The sequence below is a fragment of the Neovison vison genome, chromosome 8 (assembly GCF_020171115.1).
Source record: "Neovison vison isolate M4711 chromosome 8, ASM_NN_V1, whole genome shotgun sequence".
In the NCBI taxonomy this organism is placed as follows: domain Eukaryota; kingdom Metazoa; phylum Chordata; class Mammalia; order Carnivora; family Mustelidae; genus Neogale; species Neogale vison.
The window spans coordinates 106155228-106175416 of record NC_058098.1 but is presented as its reverse complement, the minus strand read 5'-3'; the positions used below and the strand labels follow the sequence as shown (position 1 = coordinate 106175416).

The 20189-nt window shown below is 44.3% G+C and overlaps 2 gene segments (V, D, J or C); one reads left to right on the top strand and one right to left on the bottom strand.

Annotated features, from left to right (window-relative positions):
• The first annotated feature begins 812 nt into the window (after positions 1-812).
• LOC122915504 overlaps positions 813-20189 on the top strand; it is a 189298-nt gene continuing 169921 nt past the window's right edge. Inside the window, 2 exon segments of the V gene segment in view lie at positions 813-903; positions 1274-1583. Of these exon segments, the coding sequence occupies positions 855-903; positions 1274-1583 (359 nt within the window).
• On the bottom strand, positions 8601-13786 carry LOC122915509. The segment is given in 3 exon segments: positions 8601-8660; positions 13136-13479; positions 13687-13786. Coding segments are annotated over 3 exon segments (417 nt in total).

Below are 20189 nucleotides of genomic sequence, written 5' to 3'. Positions count from 1 at the left end.
GGGTCTCACATATGCCATATGGTGTATGTGTCCCTATCTGCCTACCTCTCTATCTCTCTCTCGAGAGAGAGAGAGAGAGAGAGAAAGAGTACAGGATATACACCAGGTTGTAACAAATGGTTACCACATTCCTACTCACTGTTTGAAGCATAAAATTCTGTCTTCTCTCCTACTTTTTTCTGCTGGACTATGAGTTCTCCTCCTGTAAGAGATTCTTTTGATCCTCTCAAAAGATTCTTTTGATCCTTCTCACATTCATCTTCTAATAGAGTAGAATTCACGAAACCCGAGGGTGAGATGGATTCTTTATTAAATCATTACTAAATTGTCTAAAACCATTAACCTGGAAACAGCAAATCTCAGAGACTCCTGATCTATCTCAGTTCATCCTGAGATCTGGAGATTGCCGGAAAATCAACTGGAGTGCAAGTGGGACCTCTTTCCTCCTGGTCATTAGTTGACAGGAATCCAGGCAGGATGGCCATTCACCTGCCAGAAATGGATTCTGGACATGCGTGTCTTTATCGTCAGGGTCTCTGGAGCTTTCTAAGAAGGCAGGGCTATGGGCTCTGTGTCCTGCCACAGATCCTGATTATTGCAGGGAGATCCTGCTCCCACCAAGGCAGAAAAGAATTTGTCTGTGTTAGTTTCCGTCCAAACACAGAAACCACTTTAAGTTACTGCTCTCCCAGGAGAGGGACCTGCACCCAGCCTTTGGCTCTTTCCACTCTGCTGCACCCACCACAGGATTTGCATATCATTGCCTGGGGAGGACCTTGCCTTGGAAGTCTAACATAAAGGTCAGCTCTGAGCTTTTATTTACTTACTAGGACTTATCAGCTCAGCTTCTCAAAATGAGGTTCCCTTCTCAGCTCCTGGGGCTGCTGATGCTCTGGGTCCCAGGTAAGAGCAAAGGGTGGATGAGGAAGGAGATGGGGTGGGGAGGGTGAGCTGTCTGGGTGCTGTCACTCCCTATGGGTGCTCTGTCCAGGGGTGAGATTGCCCTCCAGCAAGAGGTATTTAATTTTGAGATCTGTGAAAACCATGAAGAAATTGCTAGGAACAAAGAACAGTTCTTTAGTGAGATGCTTAAAAAAAAAAATTGTGGCCACTCTGTGCCCTGAAATTCTTGGGTTATCCATGGAATTCGGATATATTTAGTGTAGGAATCCAATCACAAAATATGATTTAGCCTAATATACATGAAATTTAAAATCATAATAATGGTTTGTAATGTTTCTCCACAACCTGTACTTATCTCTCATTATTTTAGGATCCAATGGGGAGATCGTGATGACCCAGACCCCGCTCTTGCTGCTCGTCACCCCGGGAGAACCGGCCTCCATCTCCTGCAAGGCCAGTCAGAGCCTCGTACACAGTAATGGAAATACCTATTTGGATTGGTACCTGCAGAAGCCAGGCCAGTCCCCACAGCTCCTCATCTATGAGGTTTCCAACCGTTTCACTGGGGTCCCAGACAGGTTCAGTGGCAGCGGATCAGGGACAGATTTCACCCTGAGAATCAGCAGGGTGGAGGCTGATGATGTGGGAGTTTATTACTGCGGGCAACGTCTACATTTTCCTCCCACAGTGGTTCAGGCCTAAACACAAACCTCTCTGTTTGAAGGTCTCCTCTGGGCACGTGTGTTCCCTGAGCAGGGAGCTGGTGCAGCAAAGGCTCTGAGCTGGTGTCAGAGGCAGGTGTGGGGAAGTCAGGGCAGTAACGTGCAGCTGAGTGCTCTGAACCGAGTCCTGACCTCTGGGTGCCAACAGCCTCAGTGGGGCACAACCAGCTCCAGAAGGAGGTGATCATCCTGAGGGCTAAGCAGTGAACTGCAAGGGAAAGCCACCCTGAAACTCACCCTGACTCTCCTGGCTTGTGTGCATGGGTCAGGGACAGTTATTCAGCCTGAATGTCAAAAACCTGAGGGATATTTTGTGGCAACTAATTACATACATTTTTGAGGTAACAAAGTTTGTGATATTTTCAGTAGGATAATATTTGATATCCTTCAGAATTTATTATTGCTTATTTTCCCACTCTCTGAATTTCTTCTTTCCCAATTATACTAACTGTTCTCGTACTATGCTCTCTAGGTAACATTCTATACACACTAACCCCACAGGAAATATGGCTGAGAACGATTAGTAAACATTTTTCTTCAAGCTTTCAAACAGACTTCCAAACCCATAGCAGATATAAGCTCCTGATCCTGTAAAGACAATGTCCATATATACAATGAAATTTTACTCAGCCATAATTCGAATGAAATCTAGCCGTATGGGGCAACATGGATGGACTAGTAGGGTATTATGGGAGGTGAAGCAAGTTGAGAGAAAGGCAAACATCATATGATTTCATTTATATGTAGAATCTAAAACAGAAATCAAAACAAACAAACAAACAATCAAAAGCAGAAAGACCCATGAATACAGAGACTAAACTGGTGTTTGCCTGAGGGGAAGGGAACAGGCAGGAGGGGAAGAATGTGTGAAGGAGTTGGGAGGAACCCACTTCCAGTTATGGAATGAGCAGGTCACAGGGATGAAGGTACAAGGAAGGGAATATATTCTATGACAGTGCAACAGTGTTGTGGGGAGAGAGACGGCAGCTACACTTGCAATGAGAAGAGCAGAGCATATCGATGGGTCAAAAAAAGAATTATGAGAATTCTTCAGGGAATTTAGGATCTCAGTTTTGAAAACAGCTATAGCAATGAAAGCTAAGTAGCCACAGTCCTAGAAGTAAATGGTAAATTTAAATATTGTCGCATTTGATGAAGAGCATTATTTCATATGAAGCTTCATACTAAACAATCTAATAAGACAATTTTAAGATTAATTGTAATTGAAGGAACAGAGATAGGAGGTAATAAACAGATGTTTTGAAGTGTATGCAAATTATGGAGCTATTGTCAGTTTCATGTTTTATATCTACATATTGCAAGAAATGTCAGAAGAAATATTAAGATATTGTATACATATGTATCTAACATTAAATCAGATTTACAGAAAACTAATTTGTGGGAAGAGTTAAGTCCTTTTTTTAGAAATGGTTCATCAAGTCTAGACATATCAAAATTTATAGTTAAAATAATTAATCAGAAGGCATCATAATGTCATCACATCGACATTATAAATAAAATATTCCAAACTCAGGGTTTTATCTTCTTTTCCATCAGTAAAAACCTTTTCAAAATTAGAAATTTTGGAAAAATATTTGAGGTCTTGTATTTACCAAAAGACACTGTTATTTTCAATTATGTATGGAAATTGAATTTGCTAAAAGTACAAATTTTGATGCCATAATAAATGAACTTGCAGAAAAGCAATCCAGAAAAATCTTATATTCAGTCAATATATCAAACCAATAAAGTCTTACCATCTATTATACATATTTGTTGTATTATTTTAAATTATAATACACAAATATTATTCTTGTAAGTTCATCTGTGTGGAACTTTATCATGAGCTTATTGTAATATTTTCAAGTTTATTGCCAGTATTACTTTGCCAGTTTAACACACAAGTATTATTTCTGCAAATATTTATTTGTCTCTATTTGTTCTAGCCCTGGGGTCCGAGAACTTCAGCCCTGCTGGCCAACAGAGCCAGGTGGTCAAGGGGTGCCAGGGCACCGGACAAGTGCACAATCTCTTTCCAGGGAGACACCAGGAACCTGGAGCTGGGCAGAGAGAGAATGCAGAGAGCAAACACAGGCTTCCCCGATTTCCAGGGAGGAATGCAGTCAGCCCATAGATGTGATCTGAACTGGAAGCCTGTCAGGCACGAGTCCTTAAGATCTGAAAATAGGCTTCTTTGAGGGTAAAGACTGGGAGGTGGGTGATTCCGTCTGCTCCCTGTTTCTTTGTTTACTGTTCTCTTGGGGAGTCTCCATGCACTGCCCCGCTGGCTTCCGGATCGAGGTATTTTGGGGCCGGTTCCTCAGGTGGAAGTTTTGCAAGTTGGGGAACTTGAAGTTGGGTCCAAACCCTTCACTCTTCAGGGAGAGGCCAGAAGTTACAAGTTTCCTTCCAATGATATACTGTTCTGTTGGAGGTGGACTTTATGGCAAGAATGTGTCCCAGCTTTGTGCACATGTCTCAATGTGGGTATGACCTCTTTAACCAAATGTGTAGGAGTCCCTCGGCTAGTTTCTGTATATCTCAGGGTGGGAGTTGTCCCATGTGTAGCTGTAGGTTCCACGTGTCCATGGGAGAAGGTGAATTCAGAAGCGTTCTGGAGCACCGACTCTGAACAAGAACTTCTTCTTCTTTGGACTCCTATGGAAGATATTTGACCATTGATTTTAAATATTTCCTCTTTCTTTGTTTTAGCATCATTGACACATAGGGCTATCATATTTCAGCTGTACAACATAGTGATTCAACAAGTTTATACATTATTCTATGGCCACATCTGTCACCATACAGTACTATTACAATACCATTGATTTGATTCCTTATGCTGTAAAAATATCAAATAAGTAAATAAATAAATATTTCTTCTTTCTGAACTTTCATTTTCTGGAGAGCTGGTTGTCCAACACTGACAACACAATAATGGTGCAATGTAGGCTATCGCTGTTTTGTCATGGTTCCCTTTTTTCTATCTCTACCACTACTTTATTTCTACCAAAAAGATCTTTAATCCTGATGAAGTCCCAATAGTTCTTTTTTTTTTTTGCCTTTGTTTCCCTGGCCTTTGGAGAAACATTCAGCAAGAAGTTGCTGTGGCTGAGGTCACAGAGGTTGCTGCCTGTGTTCTCCTCTAGGATTTTGATGGATTCTTGTCTCACACTGAGGTCTTTCATCCATTTTGAGTCTATTTTTGTATACTGTCTAAAAAACTGGTCCAGTTTCATTCTTCTGCAAGAAGATGTCCAATTTTCCCAACATCATTTGTTGAAGAGATTTTCATTTTTTCATTGGGTATTCTTTCATCTTTGTCAAAGATTACTTGACTATAGAGTTGAGGGTCCATTTCTGCTTTCTCTGTTCTGTTCTGTGGGTCGATGTGTCTGTTTTTGTGCCAGTACCACACTGTCTTGATAATGACAGCTTTGAAATAGAGCTAGAAGTCTGGAATTGTGATGCCGCCAGCTTTGGTTTTCTTTTTCAATATTCCTTTGGCTATTGGGGATCTTTTCTGGTTCCATATAAATTTTTGGATTATTTGTTCCAAAGGAAGATACAAATCAGCAGAGTGTGAGTGAGGAGATCCTGGCTTATAAGTCTCTGTGGTCCTTCCATTTGTGTAAATTAGGCAGGCATAGGAGAGGGAAGGTTCTCAGTGCTTTTGTGAGGTGTGTGTACATCTGGTCCAGGGCATTACTTATGGGTTCCTGTCCAGATAGGTTTAATTCATCCCATTAGCAAAGAAAGCCTTATGGGGCAGTACAGAAAGTAACTTTGTTTTAAAAGTGAACTAATTGGGGGGTGGGCAGCTGGGTGGTTTAGTCAGTTAAGTGTCTGCTTTCAGCTCAGGTCATGATCCCAAGGTCCTAGGATTGAGCCCCATGTCTGGCTCTCTGTTCAGCAGGAAGCTTGTTTCTCCCTCTGCCTGCCTCTCTGCCTACTCTGCTCTCTCTGACAGATAAATAAATAAAAATCTTAAACAAACAACAAAAACAAAAAAAAAGAGAAATGCTCTGGAGGAATGGCATCACACCTGCACCTTTCCCTTCATGACCGAGACTACTGCCAAAACAGAGCCCACTGAGTTCCGACTCATTCTCCAGACACTGTTCCTCCTCTTCCCTCTGAAAGTCAAGCATCTTCTACAGCCAGTCAAGCCCAGGCACCTCAGAGGGCCACAGTGAGGTCTTCCAGACTCAGAAGCAGAGACCATGACCTTCAGGGTATCCAAGGGAGCACAGCAGGGCACACAGCTGGAGTTTTTGTTGCTGTCTCTAACAGTGTGGGTGGGTGGCTGCCCCCTGCTGGCAATAGTAATGGGCTGCACCTTGGGTCTCCAGAGCCTCTGATGGTGAGACAGTTAAGAGTTCCCAGCCACATCCAGTTCCCAGGGTTTTGTGGTTGCAGAGAAAGAAGCAAATCAGCAGCAGGTGGGTGAGCGAGTCCTGGCTTAGAAGTCCCTGTGGTCCTTCCACCTGTAGAAGCTGGGCGGGCAGAGGAGAGGAGAGGTTCTCAGGGCTTTTGGGAGTTGTGTGGACCTCTGCACCAGGACATCACTTACACGTTCCTGTCCAGACAGCTTAATTCAACCCCATTACCAAAGAAAGGGGCACTGTGGGAGGTGAATTACCTCTGTGGTAAGAATCTGCTGTACATGATTTCCATCAGCAAATCCCAACCCCCACAGGGGTGCCCTCTCTTTCCCTGCCCGCTGCCAAACTGAGCCCTTATCCATACATTAAGGTCTCTGTAAAGACCTCTGAACCTCCCAAAGTGTAGGGAAACTAGAACCTCAGTGTGTGATCTGGAGCCTAGATATATGTAAGGATGTTCAGCGAATGACAGACCCTGGATCCCTCTAGAGAAGAGAACTGGCCTCCACCTACCTATAAGACTGAACTAAAACATTTACCTTTCCCTCTGATACTGAATGATACACAGCCCTTGGCTCATTAGCACGACAATACATTTAAGTCTCTACCCCATGCTGGTTTTAAAAGGATCTTAAGTTTTGAGGGGTTAAAATATATATTCCATTGATTTCCACTCTAATTCTTGTATTTCTTTTATTCTACCTGCTTGGATTTTGTTTGCTCTTTATTTTCTAGGTTCTTAGGGTAGGAGCTTAGGCTATTCGTATGAGATGGTTCTTTCTTTCCTAATTCAGGCATTTTTCAAAATACATGTCTAATATTCTTTGTTTATCAATTTATTACAAATTAAACACAAAAGAGAAACATTGGATATTTCTTCCATTGGGAAGCAACAGGAGAAATATGAGAAGCTAGAAGGGAAACATGGCCCTGAAGGGTGGGTCTGAGGCTATTCATGATCCATTACCTGGGGACATTTTGTACTTGATGTCCTAGGCACCACAGACTCTTAGAAGAAAGAATTTGGAAATAAACAAACAAAAAGCCTTATGTCAGTGCAACAGTTGTAGCAGACAGACTGGGGAAGAGGGGGACATGACAACTACATGCCCTCCCATTCAGTGTGGGCAGAGCTTGTGAATTCCTCCTAGCCCATGCAATATTGCAGAGGGAAAGAGAATTGGCAGATGTAACTACCATCTCAAATCAGTTGATTCTGAGTTAATTAAAATGGAGATTATGCTGGGTGGACCTCACTAAATCAAGACAAAGCCCTTAAGGGAGGAACTAAGAGCTCTCTCTCTTGAGAATGGATTTCCCCTTGCTGCTATGATTAGTTAGGATCTCACATGTCAGGAACTTTGAGTGGCCTCTAGGACATTGGTGTGACCACCGGCCTGCAGCCACCAAAGTTCAGGACCTTTAGTCAGATAGTCACAAAAAAAAGAATCCTTCCCACACCTTGAAATGACCTTGGAAACAGATTCTTCAAGCCTCTGGATGAGAAGAGAGTTTAGTCAACACATTGTTTCATTCTGGAAGACCCTAAGAAGAGAACCCAGCTAAACCCTGCCCAGAAGCCTGACTCCTAGAAACTATGTGATGATCAATGTGTGTTTTATCCACTGAGATTGTGCTAACTTTTTGCGGGGCAATATAAAAGGAATAGGACAGTAAAATTTTTATGTGGTGACACACTCTTACAAACTTAGAAACTAATGGGAATCTGAGAACACTGACATGTTACAGGGCACTATTTGTCAGTTTCCCCAGCTCCCCTTGGGGAGGATACAGAAGCCCAAGGGAGGCAAGGTAGGGGTGGAGACAGATATGAAAACTGACACTTCAATCTTTGTCACTGTGCACACTCAGGCTTCTGGAGTTCACTCCACCTGTAATGTTCTAGAAAGCAGAAAAAGGAGACAAGAGAAGACCTTGGCCAGATACATGATGGGTATCATAGAAAAAGGACATAAAAATCAGACAAGGAGAAAAGGACAAGTAAATATATCTAGGACAGAAGAAGTCATTTTTGAGAAAGACACAGAGATGGAGAAACCTGAATCAAAGGAGCACAGACAACTACATCCAGTTCTTAGTTTCTGAACAACATGGAGGGGTGACTATGTGAGCCCCATAGTCATATGATCATTAAATTATACAACAGGTTATGAGGAAAACGCAAACACACAGACACATGTCAGTCTGAGACCTTCCTCTCTCATAGTCTGACCCTTTTACCCAAACTGCCCAGAGACCCTGGGTCATGAGGAGGGACACCCTGAGGGATGGAGCCTCACTGAGCAGCCGCCTAGGGAGGGTTTTGTTTACACCCAGAGCACTGTGGGATGAGTGTCCTTGCTCTGCTGGCAGTAATAACTGGCAGCATTGCCATCCTCCATGGGATCAATCATAAAACTGATCTCAGTGCCAGACCCACTGCCACTGAACTGGGCTGGGACCCCTGACACTCGATTGGATGCTTTATAAGTCAGGATTCTCAGACACTGTCTTGATTTTTATTGATACCATGTAATACAGTGTGTAATGCCCAAAATGTCACCGACTTTCTGGCTGGTCTTGCAAGAGATGGTGGCCCTCTGCCCTGGAGAGCCTGGAGACTGGGTCAGCACAATGTCCCCAGTGCAACCTGGAATGAGAAACACAACAAATTTGACAGACATACTGAGAGCATCCTAGTGGAGACCTGTTGCTCTCGACCCGCAAGAACGACACATAGCCTGGTCTCTTGTTAATGTTGCTCTTATTTATTCCTCATACCACACTTGCTTATATGCAGTAGGGCACCCTATCAGAAGACAGATATTCTCAAGACATCCAATCACAGACCTGCTGCTAGGCTTCCCCAGTTAGTCTATCCAGGGTCTGCTTTTCCTCCCCCACATGGGCTACCGCTGATATTGACTTGTTTACATGGAGGTCTGTTTTGGCACCTGGCCAGGTACCATCTTGCAATGGTGGGAACTTCCTTGGCCACAGGCGGTCCCCAACAGAGGCCCACAGCACTGATGACCTTGTAGTCAAAGTCATGGACAACACTCTGAGGAACCAGAAAACGAAAGGTAACTGGGCAGTGGAACCCCACACCAAATGCTTGAATTCCAGCCACCAAGAACTGAGAGACACCATAATCATCGTGGCCCCAGTGAGTTTGCCCACCATTTCTCCGAGTGCCCTCCTCTCACCTGGAGCAGGATCCATAGCAGGGGAGCCCCGGACACCATGTCAGAGAGCTGAACCAGAGGCTGCTACTCCAGGGCCCAAACCAGATGCCTTTAAGGATGCTGAGAGCAGCCTGTGGTTTTGTCTAATGACACAACATGCAAAATTGCTCAGAAGAGCTTGAGGTTGTGCGCAAAGGGGACACCTGCTCACAGAATACCCTGTGGGACTTTGGGTTGCCAGAAATTTCCATGTATAGCTCAAGCATGTCCCAAGGGATTTGGGGAACAGTTTCTTAAATCTTTGCCTTCTAGTCTGAGATGCCACGTGGGACAGTGCCCTGGGCTCCATTACTGTGAGGATACAGGTTATTTCAGAAACACTCATAATCCCTAGAATTACCACAATAATGTATTTCAAGTTGTGATTATTGTCTGGAACAGAAAGCCATGAGATTATAAAAGAATGAACCGGGGTGGCCTGGTTCTGATAGGGCAAGGAAGTCGGCCCCACTGAGTAAAAAAATTTCAAATGAAGTCCTGACATGTCCTCAGGACCTGGAAAGGGTGAGAGGGCTGAGCATGGAACCTTGGTGAAGGCTGGGAACAGACACTAATCAAGGAACTTGCCTTGGTGTGGAGAAGCCCAGGACTGTATCTGCACAGTCCTGGAAACCAATGTCATTCCCCCTCGAAGCCCTCCCAGGCAGAGCAGTCATTCCTGCTCAGAGTGGAGAAGCCCCTGTGCCCAACTTCTCCTTCACCCTGCCTCTAACATTGATGTGTCATGTGCAGGCACCATAACAAAGCCTGGAAGACAAAATCATGTGAATTCCAGGTCCCAGCACAAGAGCACATCCTATAGCAGCTCAACACATTCTCATGAACTTATTCTTCATCTTCTACAAAATGCCCTCCCAAGTGGCTCCCAGTGACTTTTCCCAGACAGGAGCAGGCTGAGCAACATGTGACTTACCATCGCCTAATGGAACATTCTAGTTGTTTGTCATCTGTCAGGGGGAGGGCCAGACAAGGGCAGGCAGCTCAGGAGAGTGGCTGGTGGCAGCATCACCAGGTACCAACACGACTTTGGACTCTGCCAGTTCTGCCTTCATCCTCCACGGGGATTTGCATCAACCTCCCACCCCTATTGCCTCCACTACAGGCCTGATGCTGCTCACTGGGTCTTTTCCATGGACAGGGTATGAGCAGCCTTGGGAGGGCAAGAGGCAGCCTGATGGTGCCAGATCCTCAGGCTCTTGCCCTTACGGTCCAGGTGAAAGAATGTCCCCAAGTTGAGAGTTCCCTCAGGGTTAAACGTCATGCTCCTGAGAAGAATGGTATTGGGAGGGGACAGGAAATGAATGCCACCAACCACACAGGCTTGTTTAGGGCCTGGCCTCACCTTGGGAGGCCCACTCTAGCTCTAACAGAAACACAGCATCTCCACAACAGCCCAGTGCACCTATGATGGCAGCTTCCGGTGAGCACATGACACGCTCCCAAGCTGCCAGGTCCCTAGCCGTTCCCCAGGAGAGAGTCTCCATCAGGTGCAAGGCCAGTGAGAGCGCCCTCCACATGGCCAGGAAGCACTGCTTAGCCTACACCAGCACAGACAGATGGCCCTCACTTACTGCCCTTTCACCTCAGTTAATGGTGTGCCTGCCCCTTCAGAGGCAGCAGCTCTAGGACAGACTTGACTCATACCATCCACAGCCTGCATGCTAATGACAATATGACTGACTTCGTTCCTAGAACATCAGGATGTACCGTCATAATGACAGGACCCCACATCAGAATTCAGCCCTCTCTGAGTCTCCTGCTAGTCATGACAGCCCTAGTCTGGCCCTCTCCACTCAGGTCCTTATGATGTTTCCCATCACCTCCAACAGCCATCCCTACACAGAACCTCCTATCTACTTGAAGTTTGTAGTCACCATATGCTGTGCATTCCTATTTCCTGACTTTGCCATTCAAATTTTAATCCAGAAAAAACATCTCACAAAGGAGAAAACACTAGATCTCAGCCTATCCTTGTGCTGGAAGCAATGCACATCATTTTTTTCCCAACATATTTTTAACATTAAAAGAAAAGACTTCTAGTGCAAAACCAGGAGCAAGAGCAGGTTCCTTTTGTCACTAGCAAACGTTTTAAATTTGGAAAGAAGAGCAAACCAGATTTAAGAGGGAGGCAAACAAAAAATATGGAAGACAGGAGAGATAAAGGACTCACCACCTGAACACATTCTCCCCTGACGCTCCCCACAAAACCACTGAGATGCGCTGTAGCCCACATCTCTTCTAATAGTGACCTGAGCTTCTTTGTTTCCCCAACAGCCTGCTCACCGAGCTTCCATCGCCCCCTTCAGCCACTTCTAGAGACTTCTAGGTCTGCCTAGAAACTGGAAGTTTGTTTAAAATCAAGATAGGTAGACTACGCCACTCTAGTATCACTCCTTATTGCAGACAAACACCAGCCCCCATGGTCTCTCCTGGTTTCTGGAATATTTTAGCACCCACCTCATGCAGCCGCTCACAGCCTGTCACAATTTTGGTGGTTTCACTGTGTTCAGTATATGACCCTTCCATTGTTTGGCTGACCCTTCTCCAATTGTCTCTTCCCCACCCAATCTTGATCAGTCATGCTCATGGCCATGCCTTAGGTGTGCCATCAGAAAATCATAACAAGTTCTCCATCATTACAATGCTGAGTATCTCAGGGGCACCTAGGTGGCTCAGTCGGGTGAGGCTCTGCTTCAGCTCAGGCCATGGTCCTGGGGTCCTGGGCCTGAATACCCAGGGGATGACTTTAAAGAAAAAGGTGACAAGTGGTGAAAAAAAAAAAAAAGGTGCTGAGGCACAGTATCCCATGTTCCTAAAGTTACAGGGTTAAAACGAGTGAGGGAATCAGAGCACCTGTGTCGCTCAGTCTTTTTAGCATCTGACTCTTGGTTTTGGCTCAGGTCATAATTTCAGGCATGTGAGATGGAACAGGCATCAGGTCCCCACTCAACAGGGTGTCTGTCTGAAAGTCTCGCCATCTCCCATGGCCCTTCTCCACCAGCAATAAATAGATAGATAAAATCTCAAAAAAAAAAAAAAAAAAGAATGAGAGAATTGCCTTTGTAAGAATGAGTAAGCCTGGGAGAAATGGAGAAGAGAGAGAAGGGAGGTAGGAAAGGAGCTGGAGCAGAAATGAATGTCCAGGACACTGCCCAGGAAGGCTGGGAAACAGGGCCCATGGAAGGAAAAAGCGAGAGGGACACTACCTTCCACGTGGGAGATTCTGAATAGGAGAGCTCAAAGGTTTCATCCTGGGAGGTTCAGAGTGGGAAGGTGTTGGAGGGTGAAGAAAAGGGAATAAGGAAATAGAAGAGAAATGTCCCAGAGCCAAGAGGAGCAGGAAGGGAGAACTGATCTGCCAGGTAGAAAGTTCATGGCCCTTTGTCAGAGGCTAAAGTCTGACTTTCCTGGCTCACTTCTGTCGTGGGACCCTGGGAAACATGAAGCTTCCTGAAGCACAAAAACTCCTGACAGCATTACTAAGACATCTTCACAGCATTTGTCATCCTAATGTCCCACAAAAAGGGATGCTTGGGTGCCTCAGTCCATTAAGTGTCTGTCTTCAGCTCAGGTCATGATCCCAGCATCCTAGAATTGAGTCCCACATTGGGCTCCCTGCTCAGTGGGGAGCCTGCTTCTCCCTCTGCCTCCTGCTTCCCCTGCTTTAGCTCTCTCTCTCTTTCTGGCAAATTAATAAATAAAATCTTTTTTAAAAAAGGAGTGGGGGATGCAGGAAAAGTCTGACCCCGTCATTTTCTGCTGGGCCTTACAGCTCTACAAGGAGTAAGTCAGGAGAAGTGACTTCTCATTCAGATAGGGGAACACGCATATTCAGGGCTAAGCTAAGAGGAAGCAGCTGCTGCAGCAAAGCCTCACTGACCCGCGGCCACAGGGAGCAGGTTTGTGTTCGAGGCTGAAGCACTGTGGGCGGATAGCTATAATAATGCTGGCAGTAATAGTTTCCCACATCTTCGGCCTGGAGGCTGCTGATGGTGAGGGTGTAGTCTGTCCCAGACCCACTGCCGCTGAACCGGTCTGGGATGCCCGTGGCCCTGCTGGATGCAGCATAGATGAGGAGCCTGGGAGCCTGACCAGGTTTCTGCTGGTACCAGGCTACATTGCTATAAACACCCTGACTGGCTCTGCAGTTCATGGTGACCCGCTGACCTGGAGACACAGCCAGGGAGCCTGGAGACTGAGTCATTGTGATTTGCCCATGGGCACCTGCAATCAGAAAAATGGTGATACAGACACACTTTATCCCAGTCACACTGAAATATGTCATTGCAAACGTGCTTCCTAATGGTACCACATGGCAATACATCGTTGGGTCTATTTTGGAAAAAAAGAGTGTTTCTCATTAATTTTCTGAAAAAGGTTGTTTAAAATCACACTACTCCAGAAGGATTATGGCATATTTCAGCTTCTCACCTGAGACCCACAGCAACAAGGATAGGAGGACCTGCCTCTGTGACGCCATCTTGCTGCACCTGCCTGCCCGACACAGCTCACCTCACACAGCAAAGGCCCCTTTTATACAGCCTGAGCCTCTGGTCTGGGCATGGAGGGGATTATGCAAAGCAGTCAGGGGGAACAGAAGCAAATCTCATAAGCAGTGGATTGTGAAAGTACCCAGTGGAAATGTAAGGAACCAAAAATAACTTCAAAATAGAGTTTTATGACAGGAACACACAAAAGTCAACTTAGAAGCTCTGAGAACAACTTAGTTCTAAAATGACAAACTGCTACAAGATCAAATGAAGAGCTTCCATTTTCAATTTTAAAATGTCTTTAAATGGATTCAGTGTCCAGAAATGATGAGCTTCGCTGTTCATATCAATAACCCTGATAAAGTAACAAAATATGCTGGGAAACAAATAATGGGAGACAGGGAGGGGCAAAAGAATTGGAAGGTACAAAGAGAAAGTGGAGAACTTTGGGCCCAACTTTTTATAAAACCTCTGACTGGAAAACAGCAAGCTCTGAAGCCATTTTTCTCCTGCAGATGGGTAAGAATGAGGCAAATACTTGATCTTGGTCCTAGGCTGTGCAAGGACCAGAGAGCTTAGAGATGGAAGACAGGCCCAGAATTTCCTCACTCAGGGAAACATGTGGGACCCTCATTGGACCTAAGGGAAGACTGAATCTTGAATTTTCATTATTCTATCTTTAAAGCTCAATATTTCAGTTCAATATTTCTGTTTTGTGTTGAATTAACCAATGAGTGAAATCTAGGTGCTTTCAAGAAAATTCAGCTCCCTCCAGGGGTTTGAGAAGTCAGCGCAGTGCTGCATGGGCACCATATAAACGTCTCTGCACCTGTTTCTTGTCCTGCTGTTCCTTTTTAAACAGAGAGAAGGGGGCAGGAGGGGGATTCCCTTAAGACGCTGAGCATGCAGCCCCGGTGAGGAGGTCAGAGGCTGTGCAGGCTTCAAGCGCACTGCAAGTCCAACCACAACACTTCTGCCATCTTTCCTCTGAGTCGGGCAGATGCCTGAGTCTTCCTCTGTCAGGTGGCACCCTGGCTGTTCCATGGGTCCCCGTGGCCACTGCACCTCTTCGTGACATGAGCCATTTCCTAAACACAGATAGAGTCTGTATCAAGCAGACCCTACCTGGTGATCCACACCTCACCCTCACAATGTGTAGATTTCCCCATCTCCCCTCAATTTGCCTCTGATGATGGTTAATTTTATGTGTCAACTTAAGTAGGCTAGGGCGCCCAGTGAAGCAGTCAATGCCCATTGAGATGTTGCTGCCAAGGTATTTTTTAGTGTGATGAACATCTACATCAGTAGCTCTTATCACAACACAGAGTCCCTGCTCATGCTGAACAAAAGATTCACCACAGCCCTATTTTGGCTCAAAAAGGAAAGAAAACTTTATTATTATTATAGAAAAACCAATAGAAACAGAAGACAAAAGGAATCTACACATACAGGAAGGGAATGGTAGGCAGGAAATGAGAATAAGGACACTTGACCTCATATCAGGTACTTACAACACCCCACCTCACCAGCTGGGAAAGCCCCGTAGAGACAGCCAGGCTGGAGTCCCAACTGAGAGGCCTGGGTGGAGCATTCTCCCCTCAGGGGACACTTCCAGTGGATCATCCCCACAAGGGCCATATTTATAGGGCAAATAATAGGGTTTGAAATTAAACATTTGTTCACCTACGTGCAGTTTGGAGCAAGCTGCTTGTCCAAATTGTCATTTTCTGTATATTCAAGGAGCCCAAGCTATGTGCATCTGCCTCCCCTCCCAGATCCCATTCTGGGGGGCCAGCCCTGCCTGGAGAAAGAGGGGTTGGGAGACAAGGCTGTAGCTCTTGGCGTCCAGAACAGAAGAGCCATATTCCTGATGAACATAGAGGCAAAAATCCCCCATAAAATTTTACCAAACCAAATTCAACAATACGTTAAAAGGATCATATATCATGATCAAGAAGGATTTATTCCAGAGATGCAAGAATGTTTCAATATCCATAAATCAATCAGCATGATATGTCACATTAACAAAATTAAGGGTAAAAATCATAAGATTTTTCTCAACAGATGCGGAAAGACTATTTGATAAAATTCAATATGTATTGACAAAAACAACAACCACCACCACAACAAGAAATACCAAGTATTATAGAGGATAAGAGAAAGAGGATATGGAGAGGATAAAAAGAAATACCCTCGGGTATTGTTGCTGGGGATGAAAATTGGTGCAGCCACTATGGAAAACAGTATGGAGTTTCCTCAGAAACTTAAAAATAGAACCACCCTATGACCCAGCTATTCCACTTCTTGGTATTTAAAAATATATATGCACCACTGGGTCCATTGCAGCATTATTAAAACAGCCACGATATGGAAACAACCTAATGTTCACTGATGGATAAATAGATAAAGAAGATGTGTTATACATGTGTACACACACAATGAAATACTACTCAGCCATGAAAGGGAAGGGAATCTTGCCATTTGGGACAACATGGATGAAACTTGAAAGTAATATGCTCAGTGAAATAAGGAAGACAGAGAAAGATATTATGTATATTATCACTTCCATGTAGAATCTAAAAAACCCAAATACATAGAAACAGAGAATAGATGGGTGGTTGCCAGGGGTTGGGTGGTGAGATACATAGAGAAGATGTTGATCACAGGGTACAAACTTCTATATATAAAATAATTTCTGGGGCTGCCTGGGAGGCTCAGTGGGTTAAAGCCTCTGCCTTCAGCTCAGGTCATGATCTCAGGGTCCTGGGATCAAGTCCCACATCGGGCTCTCTGCTAGACAGGGAGCCTGCTTCCTCCTCCTCTCTCTCTCTCTCTCTCTCTCTCTCTCTGCTTGCCTCTCTGCCTACTTATGATCTCTCTCTGTCAAACAAATAAAATCTTAAGAAAAAAATATAATAATGGTCTGATGGTCTCTTATACAGCATGGAGACTGTAGTTAACAGCATTATATTGTACTTGAAGGTGACTAAGAGACCAGAACTTCAATGATCACACCACAAAAAAGTAAATAAGTAAAGCAAGAAGGATAATTATGTGAAATGAAGGTTGCATTAACGATCCTTATGTTGGTAACCATTTCACAATATAAACATAGATCAAATTATCACATTGTGTAAAACTTAGACTTGCACAATATTATATGTCAATTATATCTAGAAAAAAATGTTGATGTCATTTCCATCTGGCCCCCATGGTTTCTGAATAGAAATCCTCTGTCATTCAAGGTGTTTTCCTCTCTGGGTAAGTGTGGTTTTTCTCGTTCAGCCTGTGATATGTTTCCCTTTTCCTTTAGTGCTCAGAAATTTTAGTAAGATGTGTCTGGACATATATTTCTTCAGAATTATGCCATTGGGGGTCTGATAAATGTGAAAATTTTTCAGCAATCACTTGTTCAAAATATTTTTTGTCTCCATTCTTTCTTCCCCTTTTCTAGGATTCCAGTGGCACAAATGTTGGATCTTTTTTTTGGTCCCATGTATCCCAGATACTGTGGGGTTTTGTTGTTGGTGGTTTTGAATTGAGGCTTTTGTTTTGTTTTGTTTTTATCTTAGTTTCTCTTTTTGGTTTAGGCTGGGTAATTTCTTGCCTCTGATCTTTCCTCCATTATCCTTCCACTCTCCTCCTTCCAGAGCCTTCCTAGCCAGGCACCCCATAGGGCATCCTTGTCCTTATTTCAGGCCACTTCTCCAGCCACATTAAGTCAAAGACCATTTGGACTCTTTGAGCATCTGCTAACCAAACATCTTATTTCATTGCAGGATGGTATGGGAGCTGTCCAGGTTAACTTACATCAACATATCATGCGAACCTGGACAGGACCTGGAATCCTTTCTCTGTTATTAGCTGGTTGGCAGGCCCTGTGTCTTTAATCAGATGTGGTAAGAAACAAAGACAGGAAAGCTATTACAATGCAGTAAAAGTTTTTATTATACGCATAGTCCCCTGGAAACAGAACACACAGCATGCCACCCAGCGACACAGATAGTACCGAGGTGAAAAGAGCATACAGAGTGAAGTACTGCTGGCCTGTATTTTTTTACTGCATATTTCATGAGAAGTAATGGAGAAACAAAGTCAACAAGCTACTTAGACATAAGATTGGAGAGTTTGAAAATTTCAGCAGGCTGCAGACTATAGGTGTGACCCTTGTCCTCTGGTACCCAGGGGGGATTTGGGTAGAGGGAAATGTCACAAATTGCTGGTCTCATTGAAAGGAAGAGAGTAAGGATTGGGGCTCAGGATTGTCGAGTTTGCATATCAAATGTATGCCCTTGGGCAAGTCTTTTACTGCCTCTGGGAATTAGCTAGTTTTGGGAGAGGAAGTCCCTTCCTGGCTGGGGCAGCAAGAATGCAGAAATAAGAAAATGCATTAAGGAGGGAGGAGTCAAGATGGCGGAGAAGTAGCAGGCTGAGGCTACATCAGGTAGCAGGAGATCAGCTAGATATCTTATCTAAACATTGCAAACACCTACAAATCCAATGGGAGATCAAAGAGAAGAAGAACAGCAACTCTAGAAACAGAAAATGACCACTTTCTGAAAGGTAGGACTGGTGGAGAAGTGAATCCAAAGTGACGGGAAGATAGACCGCAGCGGGAGGGGCCGGCTCCCAGGAAGCAGCGGAGCAACGGAGCACAAAATCAGGACTTTTAAAAGTCTGTTCTGCTGAGGAATCGCTCCAGAGGCTAAACCGGGGTGAAGCCCACGTGGGTTCAGCGTGGCCCCAGGTCCCGCAGGGTCACAGAAGGATCTGGGGTGTCTGAGTGTCCAAGAACTTGTAGGTATTAGAACGGGGAAGCCAGCTACAGAGACAGAGCCAAGGAGTGAGCTCTCAGCTTGGGTTACCTTGAGCTGATCGCAGCCTGGGTGAGCTCAGAGTGTGACCAGAGTCCAGGGAGACAGGACTTATAGGGCGCTATTCTCTGAGGGCGCACTGAGTGGGGCCCCGAGCTCTCAGCTCCTCTAGGCGGGAGACTAGGAGGCCGACATTTTCATTCCCATCCTCTGGAACTCTACGGAAAGTGTTCAGGGAACAAAAACTCCCGAAAGCGAACCCCAGTGGATATCTCAGCCCGGTCCCTGGTAAGGGTGGTACAATTCCGCCTGGGGCAAAGACACTTGAGAATCACTACAACAGGCCCCTCCCCCAGAAGATCAACAAGAAATCCAGCCAGGACCAAGTTCACCTACCAACGAGTGCAGGTTCAATACCAAGGAGAGCAGCGGAATTCCAGAGGAGGAGAAAGCAAAGCAATGAACTCATGGCTTTCTCCCCATGATTCATTAGTCTTACAGTTAACTTAATTTGGTTTTTTTTTTTTCAATTTTTTTCTTCTTCTTCTGCTAATTTTTTTAACTTTTACCCTTTTATTTTTTAACATTTTTAACTAGTTTATCTAATATAAATATATATATATTCTTTTTTATATTTTTTCTTTATTCGTTTTCTTTTTTTAATTTTTTTTTCTGAACCTCTTTTCATCCCCTTTCTCCCCCACCCATGATTTGGGGTCTCTTCTGATTTGGTCAAAGCATATTTTCCTGGGGTCTTTGCCACCCTTTTAGTATTTTACTTGCTCCTTCATATACTTTTATCTGGACAAAATGACAAAGCAGAAAAATTCACCACAAAAAAAAAAAAAAAAAAGAAAGAACAAGGCGCAGTACCGAAGGCTAGGGACTTAATCAATACAGACATTGGTAATATGTCAGATATAGAGTTCAGAATGACGATCAAGGATCTAGCTGGGCTCAAAAAAGGCATGGAAGATATTAGAGAAACTCTCTCCAGAGATATAAAAGCCCTTTCTGGAGAAATAAAAGAACTGAAATATAACCAAGTTGAAATCAAAAAAGCTATTAATGAGGTGCAATCAAAAATGAAGGCTCTCACTGCTAGGATAAATGAGGCAGAGGAAAGAATTAGTGATATAGAAGACCAAATGACAGAGAATAAAGAAGCTGAGGAAAACAGGGATAAACAGCTACTGGACCATGAGGGATGAATTCAAGAGATAAGTGACACCATAAGATGAAACAACATTAGAATAATTGGGATTCCAGAAGAAGAAGAAAGAGAGAGGGGAGCAGAAGGTATATTGGAGAGAATTATTAGAGAGAATATCCCTAATATGGCAAAGGGAACAAGCATCAAAATCCAGGAGACACAGAGAACCCACCTCAAAATCAACAAGAATAGGTCACACACCCTATCACCTAATACTAAAATTTACAAATCTTAGTGACAAAGAGAAAATCCTGAAAGTGGCCCAGGACAAGGAGACTATAACATACAATGGTAAAAATATTGGGTTGGCAGCAGACTTATCCACAGAGACCTGGCAGGCCAGAAAGAACTGGCATTATATATTCAGAGCACTAAACGAGAAAAACATGCAGCCAAGAATACTATATCCAGCTAGGC